General features: G+C 44.2%; 1 protein-coding gene across 18 annotated transcripts in view; it reads right to left on the bottom strand.

Annotated features, from left to right (window-relative positions):
- mef2cb (myocyte enhancer factor 2cb) overlaps positions 1–19,016 on the bottom strand; it is a 66,436-nt gene extending 47,420 nt beyond the window's left edge. For 3 of the 18 annotated variants that reach the window (XM_035529721.2, XM_035529714.2, XM_081714055.1), the window contains exon 1: positions 18,758–19,008. Coding sequence is in view for 6 of the 18 variants with exons in the window: in XM_081714055.1 (XP_081570181.1) it covers positions 18,758–18,997 (240 nt within the window). In the remaining 12 variants the exon portion in view is untranslated. Of the gene's footprint in view, positions 1–8,224; positions 8,280–10,006; positions 10,141–18,757 lie in introns of all 18 variants that reach the window. The other 15 variants (XM_035529719.2, XM_081714056.1, XM_035529720.2 and 12 more) reach the window with 12 other exon arrangements.
- Between the last annotated feature and the right edge of the window lie 3,191 nt (positions 19,017–22,207).

Below are 22,207 nucleotides of genomic sequence, written 5' to 3'. Positions count from 1 at the left end.
GTAACTTTGGGTTGCCTGTACCCTTGGAATCCCCCCTATCTCCAAAGTCTTGCAACACTTTCCCGTGTGATTGAAACCTGGCACCACTTTGCCAGGTACAGAGAGCCGCACCTTCTGTAAGGCCCTGGATTATTAAGATCATTTTGGGCCAAGTCTTTCTCGCAAAAGCAGTGGCAAGGTATCTCAAAATAGCCAAAATGTCTGTCCCCGTGTAGACGCAGCGTGCACACCTCGCCGCCGTGACAACAGATTTCAAAGCTGGCCTGGTGTGTAGTGATGAGTTAGCTGGCTCTCTCTCTCTCTTTCTCCCACTCTCTCTTTCTACCTCACTCTCTCTCTCCAGGTGGTCTGCAGGTGCCAGCTTACGACCCGCGGGCCTGACAGCCAGCCCTGCTGGAGACGCACGCATGCCTCACATGTAGGATGTTTTCCGTGTCATGTCCAATCGAGTCACGCCATTAATACCAACTCTGCAGCGGCAACGGAATGGGAGAGCGCTGACAAACAAATGAAAGTTCAGCTGCAGCAGTGAACAGTACCCTTTTCAGCAGAAGAGCCTCTTTTTTTTTTCATATAAAAACACTCTGGTCTCCTAGCAAACATACAAAAAGGCCCAAAGCCCAAATCTCCCTCTCATATTCACACCACAGTGTTAGCAGCACATAAGCAGAGGAAGGGAACGCTAGCAGGCATATTCTGGGTTGCTAAACTTCAGCCGAGACCTTTTTTTGGATGAAGAAATGAAATTAACACGTCACCTCTATAAATAAAGACATGATAGGGACAATGTCCAGATAGATTACACTCTGATCCCACACATATTTTATTTTCTTCCTTTACTTTTTTTAAACCATGCCATTCCTGTCACAGAGCTAAAATATTTTACTATGTGAGTGACACACACACACACACACACACACACACACACACACACACACACACACACTCACACACACACACACATATATATACACAATTTGTAAATCTCACACAAACCGCTATACATATATCTGTGGGTGTGTGTCATTAATGTAAAACTGGTAAAATAATCTACATCAAAGGAATATGAGGAAGAAAGAGGGGAACAGAGAGAGAGAGAGAGAGAGAGAGAGAGAGAGAGAGAGCCAGAGAGAGAGAGAGAGAGAGAGCCAGAGGGAGAGAGAGAGAGACATGGACACTGGGCGTCAGCGGGGCTGCTAAGCTAGCCAGCGTGTCGGCAGGTATCTTCCCTCACTTCCTCTGCTATTTATAAATCGTGAGGTTCTCCGGTCCAAAAATAAGACATCGGCCATTTTTAACCCAAACAATATTGTAAGCTCACACACGGACGACGCGCGCGCGCGCGCGCCCGCACGCACACCCACACCCACCCACACCCACACACACACACACACACACACACACACACACAGGCCAATGTGAGCGCAGGCAAACACGAGGCGAAAAGTCAATCTCACGGCTGAGCTATTTCTGTCGGGACGGCACTGTTTAGGAAGCACGGGCCAGTGGCCAGCAGGCAGGCTCGATGCCGCGCCTGTGTTGCTCACACTCTTGACATAGGAGCTCCCCTCATTGTTAGGGTTGAACAGACACTGCACACACGCACTCTCTCTCTATCTCCGCGTCTCTCTCTCACACACGCACACATACGCACACGCACACACACGCCCACATGAGGTTATTTGTTTTTCCACTGGGGCCTAGAAGAACAGCTGCAGGTGAATGCAACCACCTCTGCAAGTCCACTCATACAGAGAACAGCAAGGCCCCTCCCATTTTTTCCTCCCTCTTTCTCCTTCTCTTTTTCTTTCTTTCTTTCTTTCTTTCTTTCTTTCTTTCTTTCTTTCTTTCTTTCTTTCTTTCTTTCTTTCTCTCCTCTGCTCTCCCAGCAAACCTTGAAGTTTCAAATGAAGTGCTGCTCTCATTCATTATGCATACAAGTCTCTGCTGAACATTTCCTCCTTCTCTCTCTCTCTCTCTCTCTCTCTCTCTCTCTCTCTCTCTCTCTCCCCCTCTCCCCTTCTCTCCTTTTCCAGACAGTGCATCTGTAATAAAATTAATGACATCATTGGCTGCACTTTGGAGGAACTACTGGAAGAAAAGTCATACATCAAAGTAAACACACGGTACTGTGGAGAAGAACGAAAGAAAAAGAAAGAAACTTCCAGAAGCACAAAGGGAAGGAGACATCTTTAATAAGCTATTCGCCCTCTCTTTCCACTGCTTAACGGTTGACAAAGCAAAGGAAGGAATGAGACAAGTGGGCACTAAGAGTTTATGGTAACGGTTTAGAAGGTTAAAGTGCAAGTCACCCGTGATCGAGGCCTCTTCCTCTGTGTATTTTCAATGCACAAAAAGTGGAAAGAATTACCTCTGAATGATACACGCTCGGAAAGCATGTCTGACCCACCGACCTCGCTAACACGCCCTCTCTTGCTTCCCCCTGCTCCTTTAGCTTTACGCTAAGGCGGAAAAAAAACTCCAAAAAAACGAGGCGTTGAGATTTGAATGTGATTTTTACAGTCGCTGCGGAAAAAAAACAAAACAAAACAACTTTGGTCCATATTGAAGAGTGTAAACAAACGGCACTCTCCCTGCTTGGGTTTATGGGAGCCGGCCCGAAAGCGCGAACACATGGCATGACGTTGTCCCCTCAGGCCACGCGTCTTCGCCTCAGAACTCCCGTCTGGGCCGCTCCACCCCTCCACCCCCGACCCTGAGGAGCGTAGCCACTGCTGGGCCTCCCCCTCCACCCATCGCCTCCCACCGCCCGCTGAGAAAGGCACGGGTGACTGCGGAAAGATCCACGCCTGTCACGTGCGGGTTTTAGCTGTCGTGTGCTAGCAGCGTAGCTGTGCGAGCCCTAACCCCCAACCCACCCCCTCTGCCAGCTTCGCCCGAGCTCAGCTGCTAATGGCCTGATCTTAAGTTCTTTTCCCTTCCTTCGCATCCAAACAAAAAGCCCCAGCGCCCGTTCACCACACGTGTTTTGTTTTTTTTTCCCCAGAATCCCGCCCGAGCGACCGGAGCGCTAGTGGCGGCGGCTGACAAGAACAAGAGTGCGGTGTGTGACAGAAAACGCCGCGTAGCCGCCTTTGGTGCCCGTTTTAGAGACAGGATCTACCAAAAATACCCCCCCCCCCCCCCAACCCCTAGTCACGCCACACTAGTCTCACGGCGACACAGTGCAGCTGGGAGCTTTTTGGGTGGATGCTGCATTAGGAGCCACTGAGCCCCCACCCCCGCCCCTTAACCCCACCAGAGGGTGCTACAGATCGGCAGGGCTCAGTTGCCCCCACTGTCACAAATAAATTACATTTGCTGGAAAATATTTCAGCGCTTTCCCACCTTCTCTTTACCCCCTTCTGTTTTCTGTTTTGTTTTTTTTTGGTTTTTTTTGTGGCATTTTTGGCTGGCTGCCAACACTAGGCCAGGGTGCCTTTGCCGGGGGAGGGTGATACGCACGGGAAGGCCCCCATTGCATCGTGGGTCGTGGCTACAGTTTCCTTTGAGTGCATCTGGCATACGCGGCTCCGACTTGTAGGAGGAGAAGCTGCGATCTTGGGCGAATTTTATCGAATTGCCTCATTGGTGTGAAATACAGACTCATGAAGCTTTCACAGGGCCTATATTTGTAGCGCAGTCTGTCTAAAGTCTGCACTATGTCTGTGTTTAAGCTACTTTTATTTTAATTTTACTTTTATTTTAATAAAACAAACAAACACGCCAGCTCGCTTAATTACTGGACATTGACACACATGTACAGGCTTAGGAGAGTCTCCTTCCTCTGTGGAAAGGAAGGCTATAGTGCTATAGACTGCTATAGCTCCATGTAGGGACCATCCTGTCATATGCTTAAACAAAGTTTCTCCACCTTTTTGGAGCGCTTCCCTCCACCTGGTCTACTCTCATCCACCTGCCACCTCTCTCTCCACACGGCCTCGGCGAGCCTCCGAACGACGGGAGCTTTGGGCTCTGGCGTTCCGGGAGGCTGGTTGTGTCTCAGTGACAGACCACCCAGCGCGGCGTGTGGGTGCGACAAAAAGGGCCGAGGGGGGAACAGGAGTTCCCTTTAGCTACGGTGGAGCGTTACGGTGCTGTTTGGAATGAGGTATCTCTCAGTGTGCCAGTTTTCAGAGGGGCCTGCGTGGGTTGTGTGGGACGAAAAGGCTCACTGTTTTCAAATGCGTGCACACGCACTCGGACAGACACGCACTTACACACACACACACACACGCACGCGCGGGGGCACGTGCGCTGCTGCCTCTTCTATCACACAGCCTCCTTCCATCTTTCACAGCTCTCCTCTGTGTGCGCACACACACACACACAACACACACACACACACACACACACACACACACACACACCCACAAACACATCCAGGCTTGTTTAACTATACTTCTGGGGTATTTGCACTGACATGTTCATTACTGGAGCTACACAATGCACTGTCTGCACCTTTGCCTCTACTCAGTAACCAAAAAGAAATCTTTTGGCTCCCTGAATTTTTAAAATAAAACTCATGTGTGGACCAGGCCAACATGACCAAGAACTTCATGATATGACACGGCACAGCAATGTCAAGATTTTTATATTTGCCTACCATCAGGAGCACACATGGTCCCCACAAAGATCTAAATGCAGTGAGGTATGAAAATGTACCAAATTCCGCCACCCTCCCCCCCACGCAACTCCCACACAGACACTCACACACACACATTGAGGAGCCTACACACCCAAGCGGGCAGCTCCGTTACGCACGGGCATCTCAGCTCCAGAGAAGTCCCTGACACTAGCTACACTAGGTGAGGAGGCTCAACAGTGACGAGGGTGGGGGCGCGATTCGACAGTATCTCTTTGCAGCACGCTTAACCGTTACAAGGTGGACGCATTCTATCATCATCCTGCCATCGAAAGCCTGTGCTCCCCTCTGTTAGGGCAGGAAAGAATTTGCCAGGTGTTGGCGTTAATTACTAGACAGAGGCAGATGCAGAGGTGAAAGTTGTTATAGAAAAACGGGCCAGGCCTGCGTGCACTACGCAACTGAGGCTCCACCGCTGCCATTCAAGGGCTGATTACAAGCCCACTTCCTTCACGATGGTGTTCTGTGCACTTTTCCTAATCCAGGAACCAAAAGACAGGACATAGGAAGGGAAAGTCCCAGACTTTATCTTGAGAGAAATCCACGGTGGGATTAAAATCTGTTAATCTTTGTGTTGACAGCAGGACAAGAGTTTTAATGATAATTTAAAAAAAGATTTTTTAAAAATTCCCCCTTTTCTCCTTGTCCGAGGCATCCACGAACACCTGCTTGCGCTGAGAGCTTACTGAGACATAGGAGTCAGTCTCGGAGTTGGAACGTTTTGGAATAAGCCTTCGCCATCCGCAGAGAGGCGGATCAGACAGCGAAGGCACGGCGCGCAATGTAAGCTCAGCTCGGAGCTCGGGGGGTGAAGATCGCTTCCTTCAGCCAGCACGCTTACTCCGCCGTGCAGCGCTCAACTCTGGAGCCGCTCTTTGTGCATAGAAATTAAACAAGCAGTCAGGAAGCTGCTTACCTGTTGGTTGTAAAAGTACAATTACTTCCCTCTCTGCCACTAGATCTTGAAATTTGCAAATGAACACATTTTTGATACGTTTTGATACTTCTAAACACCAGAAATCTTTTACTAGCATTTAGGACAATTCCTAAGTTGAACACCAAAGCACAGTAATAAGTACTGTTAAATAGTTTAATTATTTATTTTATTTTAGGTTTAAAAAGGAAGCATTTTGTGATTCTCTCTGAGAATTTAATTCCCAGGTAAAATAGTTTAAAGATTTGTTTTTCTATTTTCTTATTGTTTAAAACCTGATCCGCCCCAAGTTCTTATGGCGGTGTGCCCACCAGCCTGTAGCATCGCCTATAGAACTAGAGGTAAGACACACAGAGTGCGGCACTACATGCCCCTGACAATCGGTTTAGGTCCTTGAGCCAATCAGAGTGCCACGTGTGGCACTAATCCCGCTCATAGGGAGACGTGTAAGGCCATGTTGTCACTGTTGGTTTTGTGAATCAGCAGAGGCCAAATCCCTAATGATTTCCCAGAGATGACAGGTTTGAGGAGGACTCGTGTGTGTGTGTGTGTGTGTGTGTGTGTGTGTGTGTGTGTGTGTGTGTGTGTGTATGTGTCTGTCTGTCTGTCTGTCTGTCTGTCTGTCTATCTGTATGTATGTATAACTGAGCCCTCGATGTATCTTCATTTTCACTTGCAAGTGTGTTCACCTTCCTCCTGGGCAGATTAGCCAAATGTTAAATCCCAAAGGAGCAACAGGTGAGACACACATACAGACTCTCACACACACACACACACACACACACACACACACACACACACACACACACACACACACACACAGAGGATATAGAGAGAGGAGAGCTTCGTTGATTACATTTAGCATGTGAGAGAACATTTACACAGATTGAGTGTGTCTGATGTCACTTATGTCTTGTAAACAGGCAGAAACACAATAAACACAGTACTGTTGGTTCTAAAATTAACACAACCACTCATTAGTACAACTACAGTTTAACAAGCAACATACACAATGATCTAGTCAATAAAATTCTTATCAAATACACCTCACTGAGATTGTGTACGTAAAATGTACCGTGTTCTTACTGTGGAACAGTGCTTCACTGTGGATATGCAGACTCCCAAAAGCATTCTCACAATCACATTTCATATCGATACTATCTTTCAAAATTATATTAACAAACCCATCATAATTATTGCATCAATCACTGTCATATTTTGCAGTTTAATTAGGAAAATGAAAAGCAATGTTGTTCTCGAATACTCAGAAAAGTATATCAAAACTTACAAAGACCAACCGAAATTTTATTTTTATGAGCCACATTTGTATTAGTCTTTAATTACTTAGACTAATAAGACATTTGATGTACTTTAGTATTGGCTGATATTAATGCAATAAAACCTTGCCAAAAATCCTTGAGTTATGCGCAAGATGAACAAATATTGTTAATTTTGAAACCACTCCGTTCTGGGGAAAAATAGCTATATTAGCCTCTTATGTGGATGAAAGTAAAATGTGGTACATTTTTATCCATAGAAATGTGGCATATATCGTAGGAAATGAACACTACACTGATCAGTAAAAATGAAAACAAAAGAGTTTCACTACACTCAGCAGTACTATTGTCTGCCTTTTCCCCTCAGTCAAAGATCCTCAAGAATTTTTCTATCAAAGTTAACAGCTTTGTTTCGTCAGTGGTCAGCAGCATTTGAAGTGTGTTGAAGTACGTTCTTAAAAAAAGCTTATTTACTCTAAAAATAAAGAAGGAACAATGAAATATGGTATCATATCTTTGTTTGTTGGTTACCCTAAAACTACCATAAACCAAAGACTTAAAATTTAAAATTGTTTTAAGTTCTATACATATTTCCTTGCTTTATGAAATTTATTTCTAATACTTTTTTTAAAACACTCTCAATCACATCTGACGTTAACATTTCTTTCAGGCAACTGCTGTTAAAACAAATTAAAGAATTTATAATCAAATAGGTTCGAGTTTTCAGTCTGGCAATTAATGCCAAAACACTTTACACAATATGTAAAGTTAAAATCTAGGCTAATTGAAGTGTAGAAAAAAAAACTGTCGAAGGCTTATAACACCAGCATATTAATACTGGTTAACAGTTTGAGCTGTGACCTCAACAGATTACGGGTCGCACCATAGCGCTAAACCACTGTTCTTATTCATATTAACATTTACGCCAAGCAAAAGTGCTTTAAGTACGTTTATCCTTCTATACACTGCGCAGTCCCGTATATGGCTTTAACACAGATTTTAAACCACGTAGTATTATAACGAGAACGTAGAACTACAAGGTCAAAGCTCTTGGAACAAAAAACAAAAAACAAAAAAAACAACAACAACAACAAAGCAACCCAAGTGAATGTCTGAAGTGTAATAAGTTGTTATTTGTCTTTGAACACTAATGTAGCGATATTGCAGTTCTGCTGAAGATGAAATGTAACGGTTATGTCAAGTGAGGATACAACTTTCTTGGAAGTGACACACTATAGTCTATTTAACAGTCTTCGCCATGATCTCGGGAACAGCCTAACTAGAAAATTTTTATTCGGCGCATTGTTGTTAATCTGACAGACTATCAATTGCACATAACATTGACTATAATAGTGTTAGGGCACTTACTTCATTATGCACGAAAGATGTCCGGTGAGCGCGAGCTACCGCTGGAGTTGCTGTCCTGCCGAATGACAGAACGGAGAAAGCCGTCAGAAAGCCGGGCTGGACTTCGCAGCTTCGTACAATCCTCCACGGCAGAAATGAAACTCAAAAAAAAAAAAAAAAAACCACACACACAACAACACTACGCCGGCAAATGTCGCTTTCTAAATGGTCAACAAAAACGTCAGGACTCTGGCGTCCGGCGGTGCGTTTTTTAAAAGGCTTGAAGGCAGCGCTCGGTCTTGCGCGGTCTCTCGAGCTACCGGGAGGAATGATGCAGCCGCGAGAGGCTGCAGCTGAGGATGTTGAGGTCTGCTCCAGTTCTCTCCCACAATCCGAGCCGTGTCTCTCCCTCGCCCTCTCAACGCGGGGAGAAATAATCGGGTTTACTCTTGAAGGGGATGGGGGGAGGGCGGGCTCAGATCACTCAAGGATTTTAATGAAAGAAACGTTGCACTAATGCATTATTAGACCTATCTCCTACCTGATTAAGTGGAACGACAGCATGGAGCCTTGTCCGGGCGCACCATTTTTTGTGTGTGTGTGATTTTAAAACAGCACAAGGCCACGGGGACCGGCGCGCGAAACTTTTAGCTCAATTTTGCGAGCGGTTTTGCAAGCTCTGTCTCGTAAGCTAAAGAACTGACAGCCATATTTGCCGAATTCTTTTTGAAAAGTTTGGGTTTTCATTTAATGAGCAGTAAGTTGACAGAATAATACTACATAAGAAATGTGAGCATTCGTTTTTGTTATTTTTATTTTTAGTAGGAGGAGGAGTATTGAGTTCGTTTTTTGTTGTTGCTGCTAATGTTGCTGTTAAATGTTTTTTTAATGCAATTTTATTAACATTAATACTTTGGTTCGTCTAGATTTAGAACTTTTGAATGATGTGTATAGGTTTCTTGTTTATATTGTGCTTTTAGTGTGTTCGTAAGATCCTCGTGCACTCATTTTCCAACAGGTCTTCCTTATCTCTTTCGACAGCAACTAACACAGATACCAAACATGAACAAATTACACCCCGTGACTCAAAAACATTTGTTCGGCTCGCAAGGAGGCACCTATGAACAAGTCCCACTGACGTTAATTAACAGGCACTGTAGGACTCCTCTTAGAAAGTTAGCTAACACTAATTCAACGAATCCATGTGTGAGGGATGACAAGAGAACAGAAACTATCATTATAGTAGTTCTTTCAGTTCCCTCTCAGATCCCACAGCACTGACATCTGATTCTATATTTCTTCATAGAAATGTTGCATTAGTACACCCAGCTTCGGCACAGAACGACCATGTTCTTGCAGGAATGCAATGTCAGGCAAGCCGGAATAAGAAGGTAGAACATCAACTCATTAGGCAGACGCATTAAGCCTACTAATCTGCTTCACAGACTGCAGCCGGACCTGCTGCCCTCAGTTTCTGTGGGCTTCCACCTCTGGGTCTTAGGACATGTTGATCTTCCGAACCGCTCTCTCCCTCTCCTCTCGCACTGAGATCAATACGATTGCGGTTCTGGCAGCTCCAGCACTGTGCGACGGTTTCAGAACTCTGACATCATTCCCACCCCAGTTTCTGACGCGCGCTCAAAGTGACTTTGAGGGCGAGCTGAAGGCCCGAGCGGTGCGCGACTATTGAAACAGCCTTCGGTCGTGCGAGCAGCGAGCGCGCGGCCGATGATGTAGAAGAAGTTGTTAGGCGACTTCTCCAGCAAGTTTGAAAAGCGCTGACTGCGTGCGCGTCTCACCCACCACGTTCACCGGGCCTTCAGGCTCATGCGCTGCCTCCTCCAGCGTTTCACGCTACAGCATGCAGCCTTGCCAGGCTTCACCGGGGAAAGCCCTCTTGAATTTCAGCGCGCTCTCTCGGTTGTCTTGGTTGGCACCTGGTGGGGGAGGAGGACGAGGAAAGGGAGACGGAGAGAGAGGCGAAGGCGCGAGATGAAAGCCCCGCGATATGTATTCGCCATCCCAGCGACGTCTGCTGCTTGGGACGCTTTTCAGGAGGAGAGTGCTACAAGAGGAATAATTGAATATGCAAATATGGTTGTTATCTCATGCATATGCACACGGTGAACGGGATACAGGGGGAAGTTGTGTGGAAGACACAGGAGCAAGAACAAATCTTGTGTTACATTTGCAGGGCCCTGGATTTGACATACCTGGCTACCACTGGCTTCAACAGGCCTTGAGTCAAAGTTACCCATGGGTTACATGCACCTTTAAGAGCATCATTAGCTTCGAATACGTTGCTTGTACATGTATGTAGTCACTTCCCATCATTTCCAGATGAGACATGACAATTGTACTACATGTCATGCAAAATAATTTTAGCAGATGAGGAATAAATGCGTCCAACTTCCTATTAGCAATAGCAGTAATACTTCCTAATTCCTGTCCTCTGACCACATTTACAACTCACATCATATGGAATTTTATTATTATTATTATTATTATTATTCAAAAAGATAATTTTGGACACGTTCACACCAATGGCACTGGATCTCACTGTCCTTCAGTTCTCTCACTCAGTGAGAATGGATATGCACGAGTCCTCTTCTCCCTTCTTCTCTCCCTGCCCGGGTCTTGAGTCTAGTCAGACTATTGTGGTCAGGCCCAGGAGCTTCTGTTTACATGGTGGTTTTCTGGGCACACTGTTGACATATTTACGTCTGACTCACTGGCCAACATGGCATTTCTTGTTACCACCCTACGGAATGTAGGATCTTTGGTAAGCTAATGCGTTAGCCCTATTAGATCACTGATCTCACTTGTCCCATGCTTCAGGAGTCAAAGAATCTTCAGCAGGAGTCAAAGAATACAACGAACAATAACCATCTGTGACGAGAACATCCTAAGAACACCCTCTGCTCTGCATACGCCCGGATCCATATACTGAGATTCAGGTTTGCTTGCTACAGTGAAAACTATTCACGAGCCCTATATAGTGCTATATAGAAGTCCTTTACACACTACAGTTCCTGCATGTGGACGACGATATGTGGATCAGCCGAACACAAAAAAACCTTTACACTACAAACCTAAAATGCATATACTGACACAGATGTGAAAAAGAAAATGGTACGTTATAGCGATTACTTAGATTGAATGTCACCTTGTATACATATCCTTAAGGATGTGTTGGTAAAAGTAATTCTTCATGGGCTTTTGTCTACCAGCGTTTTGTTGTTTGTCTGGAGCAGCTGTGAGCAGATAACCCAGTGTTAGCGGCTGACAGCGGTGTTGCCTGTATTGTTTTCTCCTCAGCAGACTGGTAGTTACACACAACGCGTGTCTTATTAGCATCGTTCTTCTAAATGGGTTTTGTTAGCGGAAGAAAGAGGGACAAGGCTCCCATTTCCTTTAGAACACGATAAACATCGGAGCATTTTTCTTGGCAAACAAAAATTGTCAAGTGCGTGTTTGTACTGTGTGTGTGTGTGTATATGTGTGTGTGTGTGTGTGTGTGTGTGTGTGTGTGTGTGTGTGTGTAAAATCTGCTCAAGTAAAAAGCAATCTGCCTGTCATAGTTGATAATGTTGTCAAGTGCTCAAACCCTACCACAGAGCCTTCACACTGAGCAGTCTAAGCACTGAGGTTAGGGCTTTTTCTAAAGCCATAACACATCTCTTTCTCTCTCTCTCTCTCTCTCTCTCTCTCTCTTCCCTCCTCACTTGTTCTCATATCATGTCTTCTTTCCTCCCTTGCCTTCGCTCACATTACATCTCTTGTACTCTCCTCTTTTCATATATCTATCCTTTAGCTCTGATAGATAGATAGATAGATAGATAGATAGATAGATAGATAGATAGATAGATAGATAGATAGATAGATAGATAGATAGATAGATAGATAGATAGATAGATTCTCTAAGCAGACATTTTTGCTGCAAAAAATATCAATATGTTTGTGTGTGTGTTGGGGAGTGGTAGTGTTTTCCTATTGAGATAAAGTTTATAAATGTACCTCTGAGAATATCAAAATATCTATACATAATTAATATCAAAACAATATTATATGAAACTTATGCAGCATAAGAACTAAAAATCCATTCATAGAGAAATAACATACTATAGTACTATAGTTCTACTATGGTCTGACTCTCCAGTCTCAACCTGGAGTGTAATTAAACAATTTCTTGTTTTTGTAGCTTTTCTGTGGGCATTAGCAACCTGCAGTTGTAATGAATCTCAGCTGAGCACATGCTGAAACTCACGTCACCTTTGGCGCCAATAAAAAAGCTGTGGAACAAACCCGTGTACTGGCTGAAGTGCACGGCTCATAACCGATGCTATCTCTCGCTCTGAGGCTTCCTTACACTTCTGTTGAAGAGTCGCAAACTACTTTCAGCACTGTGGTTGTCTCAGGCTCACAGTGTGGTTGGAGGAGCGCCGGCAGTAGAGGGTTGACTCGTATGGGGCAAATTTGGTAATTTGCATGTTCTGCTGGGCAAACAGCACATCTATGGCGCACCTTTGATTCATTATGGATGAACCATGAGCAGCACGGCGCTTTGTTCGGGTCGCCGCTCCCGTTTCAGTGGTGAAACCAGGCACTGGAAAAAAGGCTCGTGGTGTTCTAGTTAACTCAACAATGCTGAAGTCTTTATCTCCCTTGTCAACGCACCTGTGCTTTGTCCCACTCACCCTAAGACCCTGCCACTATGAAGATATACCAAATGATGAAACACACACACACACACACACACACACACACACACACACACAGCATGATTTAAAGAAGTTTAGACTTGTTATTAGGCTAGGCTCTACACATGGTATCTTTTGTGGGCTTTCTCATATGGGACTTGCTAAATAAGTTGAAACATATGAAAGGGGGCGTGATATACTTCTCTGCCACCAGGGGCGCTCTAGAGCTTTTTCATAGATGAAACAATCTTGTCCATCATGGAGAATAACTTTAGAGTGACTTTTTCTAACTGGTGAACCAATTAGACGGTAATTTAACTAATGTGGGCCATAATTTAAGTCGTCTACATAGAACACATAGTACTAAAATGCTAAAAGTAAAACTGATCTTATTTGATTATTTATTTAAATAAATAGAATAATGACCTTCAAGGATAATAGGACACTCTACTATAAATTATCATGTGCAGAAATATTCATTCTTGCATGCCTACAATTCAGCAAGTCATCCCTGATAGTTTTGAAGTGCAAAACTGTGCTTTAAAATGTTTTACCCTGAACTGCCTGCATTCAATTTTAGTTGAGGACCCAAAAACCCAGAGTCAGGAGTTTCACAAAAACAAAATGGCAGTGTGGGAAATGTTGCCCTCATAAACATAAGAAACAAAGGCTTAGACTGCTTGTGAGAAGCTCTGGTCAGTAATGTAAAATATATATATGGTTTTCTTGAACACAGTGAATTAACTGCTTTCACCTTGGCTTATAATGACTCTGAATAGTTGTATTTAGGAAATGGTGCATCTAAAATCTGTGGTTTTTGAGACTTAATATGAAAATGGGTTTGCCAATTTTCAGAATCTGGAATACATTCCAATTACTATAAAAAATACACCTACAAGACAGATCTTATGAGTCAAAAGTGAATAGAGGTTTGTTTTCAACTGAGAAATGTTTAACAAGGGTCTAATATTGGATGACCAGTGTCAAATAAACTGTATCCCATTATTGTACATGTGTTATCTTATTAAATATCTTCTACAATGATTAATAAAAAAAAGAAAAATATCTATTTTACTTTATGATAATAGACCATTTATACATTTTATTATTTTAAGGTAATTTTTTGTTCATGATATGGTTTAATTAACTTAACTTTCATGCTGAGTTCACCTTAACTTTGGTCCAGATGGTAGCTCGGTGCATGTCTATTTCCAGCTTATCTCTAAAGTGCAAAAGGAGGTCACGATGATTGCAGTGTTTATGGAGACTTAATGTCTGAGTTTGTCAGGCAAATGTATCTGAAGTTCTCCGTGTTGGACACTCTCTCCATACCCTCTCAAAACTGCCTCATGGCTGTTCCATTCTTGGTTACTGATGTTTAATTAATCCGATTGTATCGATTGCTGACTTTCTAGCACCTTGTTGACAGTTGACTAGTGTATTGTCCTTAACAGCGGGCTAATTCTTCAATTCTTGGATGTGTTCAGCTGTTTGTTCTGTTTCTGTAGCTCATTCACTGAGTATTTCATTTAGAACTAGAAAAGTGATGTTGTATATGCAATGCTCTCCAAGATTTCTCCCTTCTTTAAAAAAATCCATGAAAGCGCAAGCAAGCTAAAATACACCGAAAACACTGTACACAGTGTCTAAAGTTGAGACAAAGGGGAAACATCTTAGACTTGTTTCAGTGTAGAGCAATCGCGTTGATTCCATGAAATGAAGACTCAAGTCAAAAGCAGTGCTTAGTTGTATCATGGCGACAAGATAACAATTGTCCAGTTCTGCTGGGCGCACAAAAGCTCGCGGAGAAAGTTGTCACAACTTCCCAAGTTCCTCTCCTTCTCTGTAGGGCAGTACTGTAGTTTTCTTTGTATATTTTAGCCTTAGGCTCAAAGTTCCCTTTGTCTCAATATTGCCTCACATGAGAAAGAAAAAAAAATTGATTCTGATTTTTTTTGTGGATGGAAACTAACTTGCTCATAACCTCAGTGAGATCCACACCATTATTTTATTGTTTTTTTTACTCTTCTTTTTTTTTCTTCTTCTTTACAGTGGCACTAAAAAAGATGCCAGCATGCCACAGTTTGCTGTCTCTAGACTTTGGGGTGCTGACCGGCGTTTCCTAAGCTCTTGTCTGACAGATGTTGTGTATTATGGACAAGCAGTGGAAAAACCTACGTGTCGGACAAATAGACTAAACTGACCATACCCCACTTACTAAAGCAGACAGCACGGACAATAATCATACTATAAAATTAGACCGCTGTAAGGCCAAGGCACTGTGTTGAGTCAATCATATAAGCTTGTTTGAGGCTTTAGCAATTTAGTCTTCTTTTCAGTTATCTGACATTGGGATTAGAGTCAGAGTGCATTTGTATTTTTTTAAAGCATCCCCTCTTTATTTTCACCTCTTTGTAATGACTTATCTCCAGTCCCCTAAACTTTATGTGTCGGCCTCGTGCTCGGGTTTCTGGGTGTTTCTTTAGACAGGCCACGAAAGCACAGCGGTAGAATCCAGTACAGGAGGGCAAACGCTCTTCACTGGAGCTATTGTGCTCCATTAACCCTGCTGCTCCCAACACCCTTCAGGTGGGAAAGAAAACTCCCTCACCTTCTCTCTCTCCCTGATCTCTCTCTCTCTCTCTCTCTCTCTCTCTCTCTCTCTCTCTCTCTCTCTCTCTCTCTCTCTCTCTTTCTCCTCCCTGTTGAATAATTCAGACTACAGCAGACTGTGTGTCTGTGTTGACATGTAGCTCCTCTCACCCTGAGCCCTGTATGTCCTGACTAGGCTTGACACCTGAGAGACCAGCTGTAGTGCAGCCCTCGGTGCCCAGGGTGAGGCCCTCAGGCTGCTACGTTTATCATGTGAACTACGGGGCCTTTCATGGCTCTGAATATCACAGCACGCACCCGCGCAGGGCATAGTACACATCTGAGAGCGTTTCACGGCACTTCATTGGATCCACGTTCTGGACATGTCTGAACGTCCTGGACATTCTGATGACTGCTTATGTTTTCCTTCCAAAGAGTTGCATTTTTCACGCCCATTCCAATAAACATCCATGGAATTTGTTTTTTTCCCCCGTTAAAGCGCGTCATGCGCTGTCCAAATAAACCTGAGTCGTGCTTTGCCGCGCAATCCTCTCACCCCAGCTGAAAGCCATCTGAGGCCTTCCGCCCCTCGGAACATTCAGTCTCTCCTCCCACATCACTCTCCGACGGTGAATACGGACGTATAGGGGCTCGCCCTGACCATGTTGTCGTACGCGGCCCCTCGCGCAGCGCCGCATCGCGGAAGGGCTCCATGCTATAAACCTCTCTGTGCGCGGCGCATCGCCCCAGACACGTTCTTATCCAAACACGATCAGGCGGGAGGCATGCGACAGAGATTAGCGCGAGTTCAAACCGGCGGCGTTGCGCCTGTGTTTTGTAGATTCTCGGCAGCGCAGTCGCAGCGTCCTCTCCAAGGAGGCCAAGTGGGGAGAATGAAGCGGGAAAGGCGGAGAGAGAAAATGACAAAAGAAAGAGAAAGAAGGAAAGACACAAAGAAAGAACAAGAGGGAACCCAGACTGCACCCCTGATGTGGAATATTAGAATTAAATTATGAAAAGGAGAATAGGAAAGAAGAAGAAGGCAGAGTGTCTGAGAGGCAATCAGATGAAGAGAGAGAGAGAGAGCAAGAGAGAGAGAGAGATTGGCCTGTAACTGAAAGCAATTACAATGGAACAAAGATATTTCTTCTTTTCCATGCTTCAGAAATGAAACTGTTTCCATGTGTTTAATATGTCATGGCTCACTGAAAATTTGTTTTAACTATGAAATGCTCCTTTAACAGACAATAATATGGGCCATGTAACCTAAGAATGTAGCATCTGGATCTGCAATATGCAACATAGCGCTGGTAACTACTGCAAAACCCACATGCCAGCTCTGATTAATATAAATAGACATGGTGGGTTCATCTCTGCTGTGTGTGTTTCGACCATGGGGTTTAATGTTTAATACACGCATTTATGCAAACAGACCAGGTTATATCCCATAGTTATGAATGCAAGTGTTGTGCTGCGAAACTTGACCCAATCACTGAAGGCCTAAGTTGTCCAAGCTGACCAGTCAGCGGCAAAGGATCTGAAGGAGACGCTAGAACAATGTCAGAGTCATTGTTTAGCAAAGCAGCTGCATCATTCTTGGGTGTTGCAGATTTCACACATGGGATTACTGTGTGATTTTAGCCAATGAAAAAGGTGAGGCACACACAGATTTTCTCGAGGTGTCAGGACAGGACCCTAAGGGGTGAGAGAAGGTAGCAAAGCCCCCACCACTTTTTTTTCCTTCCCTGAGAAAACAACGCTTTTGCCGATCTGAGGTTGGGATTTTCGGCATCTGAGCGTTGGTGGTGGTGGTGGTGAGGTGGTGTTGAGTTTTCAAATGAGGAGCTAGGGAGCTTTTGTAAACTGGGTCATAGTTGCACTGGCTTGGTCTCCTAGGGGCGGATCGGGGGGGCATACAGCAGTGCCTGAACACCCAGGAAGAGGGGGATTAGATGACAGAGAGCTTGTCAGCGGCATTTCCTCCGAAAATGCTGCCTCAGAATTATAGTTGTACATAAAGTACATGTACCCAGGGGTAGAGGGAGGGTAGGTGGGAGCTGGGCCAGGGGAGGAGGGGGAGGGTTTGCTTTTCGGATGATTAATTTATGTCATAATTCGTCGCAGTCCAATTCAGTTTTGCCTGATTGTGTCTAGTCATAATTTTTAATTTTGACGATTTTTTCACAGTTTCTATATACAGGTACTGCTGAGTAATGATGAGGTTTCATTACACAATATTCCTCATGAGAAGAAACCAAATCATTTTTTTAAAATTGTGGCAATCATCAACTTCACAAACGTCATAACTGTCGCACTGATTTGTTCATTTAACTGCAAAAAGGTTTGCCCCAAAATGGTATTAGATAGATTTAATTAGTATCTTAAGTCATACTAAGTCATACTTGAGTTATAAATTTTAGCATCATGTAACTCTGCAAGTGTTGACAGTGCAACATTTAAGTTTGTCTAATGATACTATATGAAAAAACAGAAACTCAGTTAATATCCATATTTTTAAAGAACTGGAAGTCCTTTCTAATGTTTTAAAACGTCCTACAAAGTAATTTTGCTCAAAACAAGAAACACAAATCTAACCAGAACATATATCTGGAACATCAGAATCAAAACTGTACTCATAAGTAAGATTTCCTTAACAAAGTGCACCAGTGTGATGGCTCATCACTGAACTCCACAGCATTTTGTGTTATTTTCTGCTTCATCTAGTGTTCTCGCATTTAAGCAAGAGTACTTGTAAGATAAGGTATTACTGATATTGCCATAGTCACTTAAGGTGGCACCACAGTAAAGCAAAGATGACTCGTAAGAAATCAGTATGCTATACTGAAGCTAGATACCAATCAGCAACTAACCAATATACTGAATATACCAATATACCAATATACTGAAAAGTCAACTGAAAAGACAACAAAAATACCTGGGATGTTGTAATATCAGAATTGTAATATCAGAATCAATGTTTAAATTGATGTATTTATTGTATTTTTTTTGTAACATCATTATAAATTCATGATGATATTTTCTGTCAGTTACTTCAGTATATTTAAAGGAAATGTGCTGTGTGTGGTATAATTCCAACAACGAAAGACACTTAAACAACAGAAGACCAACAGCCATGTTCAGCATAACGACCCCCGTGTGTTCAGTCGTCTAACTGTGGTACAATACCTGAAGTTTCCACGGACACAGTTCTCAGTTCATCACTAAACAGGAGAAAAAGAAGATCTGGGAGAGTGAAACTTACCTGTGCCGTTTTCAGGCTTCCCCAGGAAGTCACACCCTCCAGTGCCTGCTGTGGCCCAAGTTTTTCAAGCTCTTTCTGGTCTATAGAGAAAACTAACCGTGTATAACACATGCAAGGAAATGGCCCGCATTGACTAAGCCAGACCAGCTGGCTTGGAAGAGTGACGCCTGATTTGAGTTGTGCTGCGTCCCCTTGATCCTTTTCACCTCTGAACGGGACGTTATGCGCAGACTTGTACATCAAACGCGTAACACACCCCCCCCTCCGCCACCCTGCACCGTGAAAAACACCCCCCCCCCACCAAAAAAAGGGACCTGTGGGATTTGGGGTCCTGAGGTGGAAGTATTTGGCAGCGCCCATTCTCCACCTGCTCCTGTCACTCCAGGCCCGAGGATATTTTTAGTTTTTCAGAGGTGTCGCTGACATCCGGACCTTTGTCGTTGCTGGAATCCGTGCCAAGGATTACTGATGGCCCTCCTATTCACTCTTCCACACAATTTACGAGAAAGGACTTAAAATCATAAAATATTAAAAAAAAATATCATAAAGTCAGGTTTTTGTGAATGCATCCCAGCTAGGAGAGGGGTGTGTTTTTTTCTTTTGCTGTGTTCTGTGAAAACACGCGTTCTAAAAAAGATAGATAGCATTAGTTGAGTCCAATTGCATTCTTTAACTGCAGAGTGACGATGAAGTTATTTTCGGGTGCTTTCGGTATGTGAGTTTCGCAACCACAGAATATCGAATGTCGCATTGATCGGCTGTTGTTTGTTTACCCTTGAAAACCCGCACTTTAACACTTTTTCCTATCACTGGTCTCATCTGGTCTTTTCTGAAGGAATTAATTAAGGTCCAGCTTTCCCTGAAATAGCAGAATCACCTTTCCCGCATCAAAAGAGAATTCCCGAAGGGTTCAGGAAATCCCATTCTCTTTGTACCATCCCATTTGTATTGACCCTGTAATAGTATTTACAGTATCCAAGGGATTTCAGGCCACTTGTTGGTTTGTTTTAGTATGACGGAATCATTGTTAAAGGTGGCTAGTGTTACAGGGGCATAATGGGAATATAATTGGTGTGAAGTGACAAAAAGCAGGGAAAGTGCCTAGTTACTGCAATAACAGAAGGGATGGAACACAGCTGTAGACAGCAACAGGGCCACCGCGGAAGTCCGTGGACAGCACAATGGCCAAACATCAATTAGCTGAAATGAGCCGACTGTTGGAAGAAACTAGCAAAATGATGGCACGCTCCAACAATTCCCTCATCCCAGGTCTTTCTTCTATCCCATAACGTTGTGATTGGTAGAAGTGAATTTGGGAAAATGGTCCTCTGGTCTTCCTGTAGGTCCTCCGTTTCTCTTTCTTCCCCTCTTTCTGTCCCATTTCTTGCTAATGACATAGCCTCTCTGCATGTTGAACTCCAGGCAAATCTCTAATTCTGCCTCTTTTACTGCCTCGCCCTCCTCCTCTCCTCTGCCTCTCTTTAACATTTGCCCTTGAATCGCACTGTCCATGGTTCAAGCCTGGAGGATGTTAAAGGCCCCTGCTCTCTCTCTGTCTCTCTCTCTCTCCCTGATCTTGTTTTTGGGCAGGGACTGTGGAGTGCCCGATAGCTCCAGCTGTCACTGGTCCCGTGCTGGCCGGGATTCGCCCCGCAGTCGCAGGGACGGCGGCGGTGATTGTATACAGGAGTCCGGCTGTCTGCATGGCCCCGCTGGAGCGAGCGCGGGGCAGCACGCGACGGCCGAGACGCCCCAGCCCTCGACCGCAGGAGCCGACCTGACGCAGCACGCTGACTGGACCTGTGTGTGCACACGTGTGTGTGCGTGTGTGTGTGTATGTGTGTGTGTGTGTGTGCAGAGAGCGAGAGAGAGAAAAGAGCAGGTTTTGTTTCGGGTGGGCGTGTAAGCCTGAGGGAGCACGAGTGGTTTTTATACTCATGTGTTTGTGTACATGTGTGCATACATGTGTGCGTGTGGGTAGGAAACGGGCCCATGAACTCCAGTTCAGCACGAGGTCCACCACCATTATGGGAGCAACACGAGAGCAACAGGAAGTCCAAAACATTGTGCCCCCGGAGAGCGCTGCACGCTGTTGCTTTTAGTTTCATGAGTAATTAGAATTTTAGTTAAATCATCAACAGCAAATTAGGACTAATTATCCTGATGAAGCCACTGACAGATTTATGTGAAGCCTAGCATGATTTACAACTGTTTTTGCAACAGCACAGTTAGTGCTAGGTTAATGCGGTATAACACAATATAACCTGGTGGTGACTTTAAATCACATCCTAAAATTTGACCGATTATAAGTGTTTTGGGAGCAACTATGTATTTATAAAAACTGCAAAAAAAAATGATATTAGTCTAGTTGACATTATTATTTGTGTTTTTTGGAAACGAAATTGATGTTCATGAGTCTTTTTAACAATGGTGAGGAATAGTTTCCTTGTGAGTATGCAAAACTTTGTGTGTGTGTGTGTGTGTTTTAACCCTGGTGCTGAGTGGCAGGACCAGTGACTCGGCCCTCTTCTCAACACAGAGTCGCTCTGTGTGTGTCCAGCCCAGGGGAGCGTACATTCCCTCAGCACACCCAGCACACTCACCCTACCCTCTCTCTTTCTCTCTTTCTTTCTCTCTCTCTCTCTCTCTCTCACACACACACATGCACACACGCACATCACACACACTGTCCACGGCCCCTCTTAAAGCCAAATGGCTCCGGAACATTTTGATGAGTAGTATTTGTTTTTCAGGAGGGCCCTAAGATCTAATAAAGCACAGCACGCATAAGAGAGAGAGAGAGAGAGAGAGAGAGAGAGAGAGAGAGAGAGAGAGAAAGAGAGAGAGAGAGAGAGAGAGAGAGAGAGAGAAAGAGTGAAAGAGTGAGCGATAGAGAGAGAGAGAGGTGGGAGTCTGAACACCTCCCTCCAAAAACAATATTTTGACTGAAAGGTTAGCCATCTGGATCTTTTGAAGGCAGGATTATTGCTGGTGTCTCGGCCTATTTTTTCTTCCCTCGTTACTGCTGCCGCTGCCAGCATCCACAGACACGGCAGTGAGCTGGCACCATGAGCCTCTCTCTGATGACAACCATCCTGCTGCTACATGAATGGAACTGTTCCTACCATCTCTCTCTCTCTCTCTCGCTCTCTCTCTCTCTCTCTCCCGCTCTCTCTATCTCTCCCTCTCTCTCTCTCTCTCTCCCTCACCATCCCCCCCCCCCAGTGATTCTCTTTAATTGCCTGAGAGGCTTGGTCAGCTCAGGGGAAGGAAAGACAAGATGCAGAAATCGTGAAAAACCATCCACCATATAATGTCAAAAGCTGACATTATGTATTAAAAAGTCACAAACATATGCATTTTTAAAAATCATTTCGCTATTTATTCATTATCATCAATTTACAGCGTGGAATTGAACTATAGCTTTAAAATGCAAACAACACAAATAGT

The sequence above is a fragment of the Electrophorus electricus genome, chromosome 5, assembly GCF_041902795.1.
Source record: "Electrophorus electricus isolate QZ-2024a chromosome 5, ASM4190279v1, whole genome shotgun sequence".
In the NCBI taxonomy this organism is placed as follows: domain Eukaryota; kingdom Metazoa; phylum Chordata; class Actinopteri; order Gymnotiformes; family Gymnotidae; genus Electrophorus; species Electrophorus electricus.
Note: the sequence above shows the minus strand (reverse complement) of the source record. Positions and strands in the feature narration are given on the sequence as shown.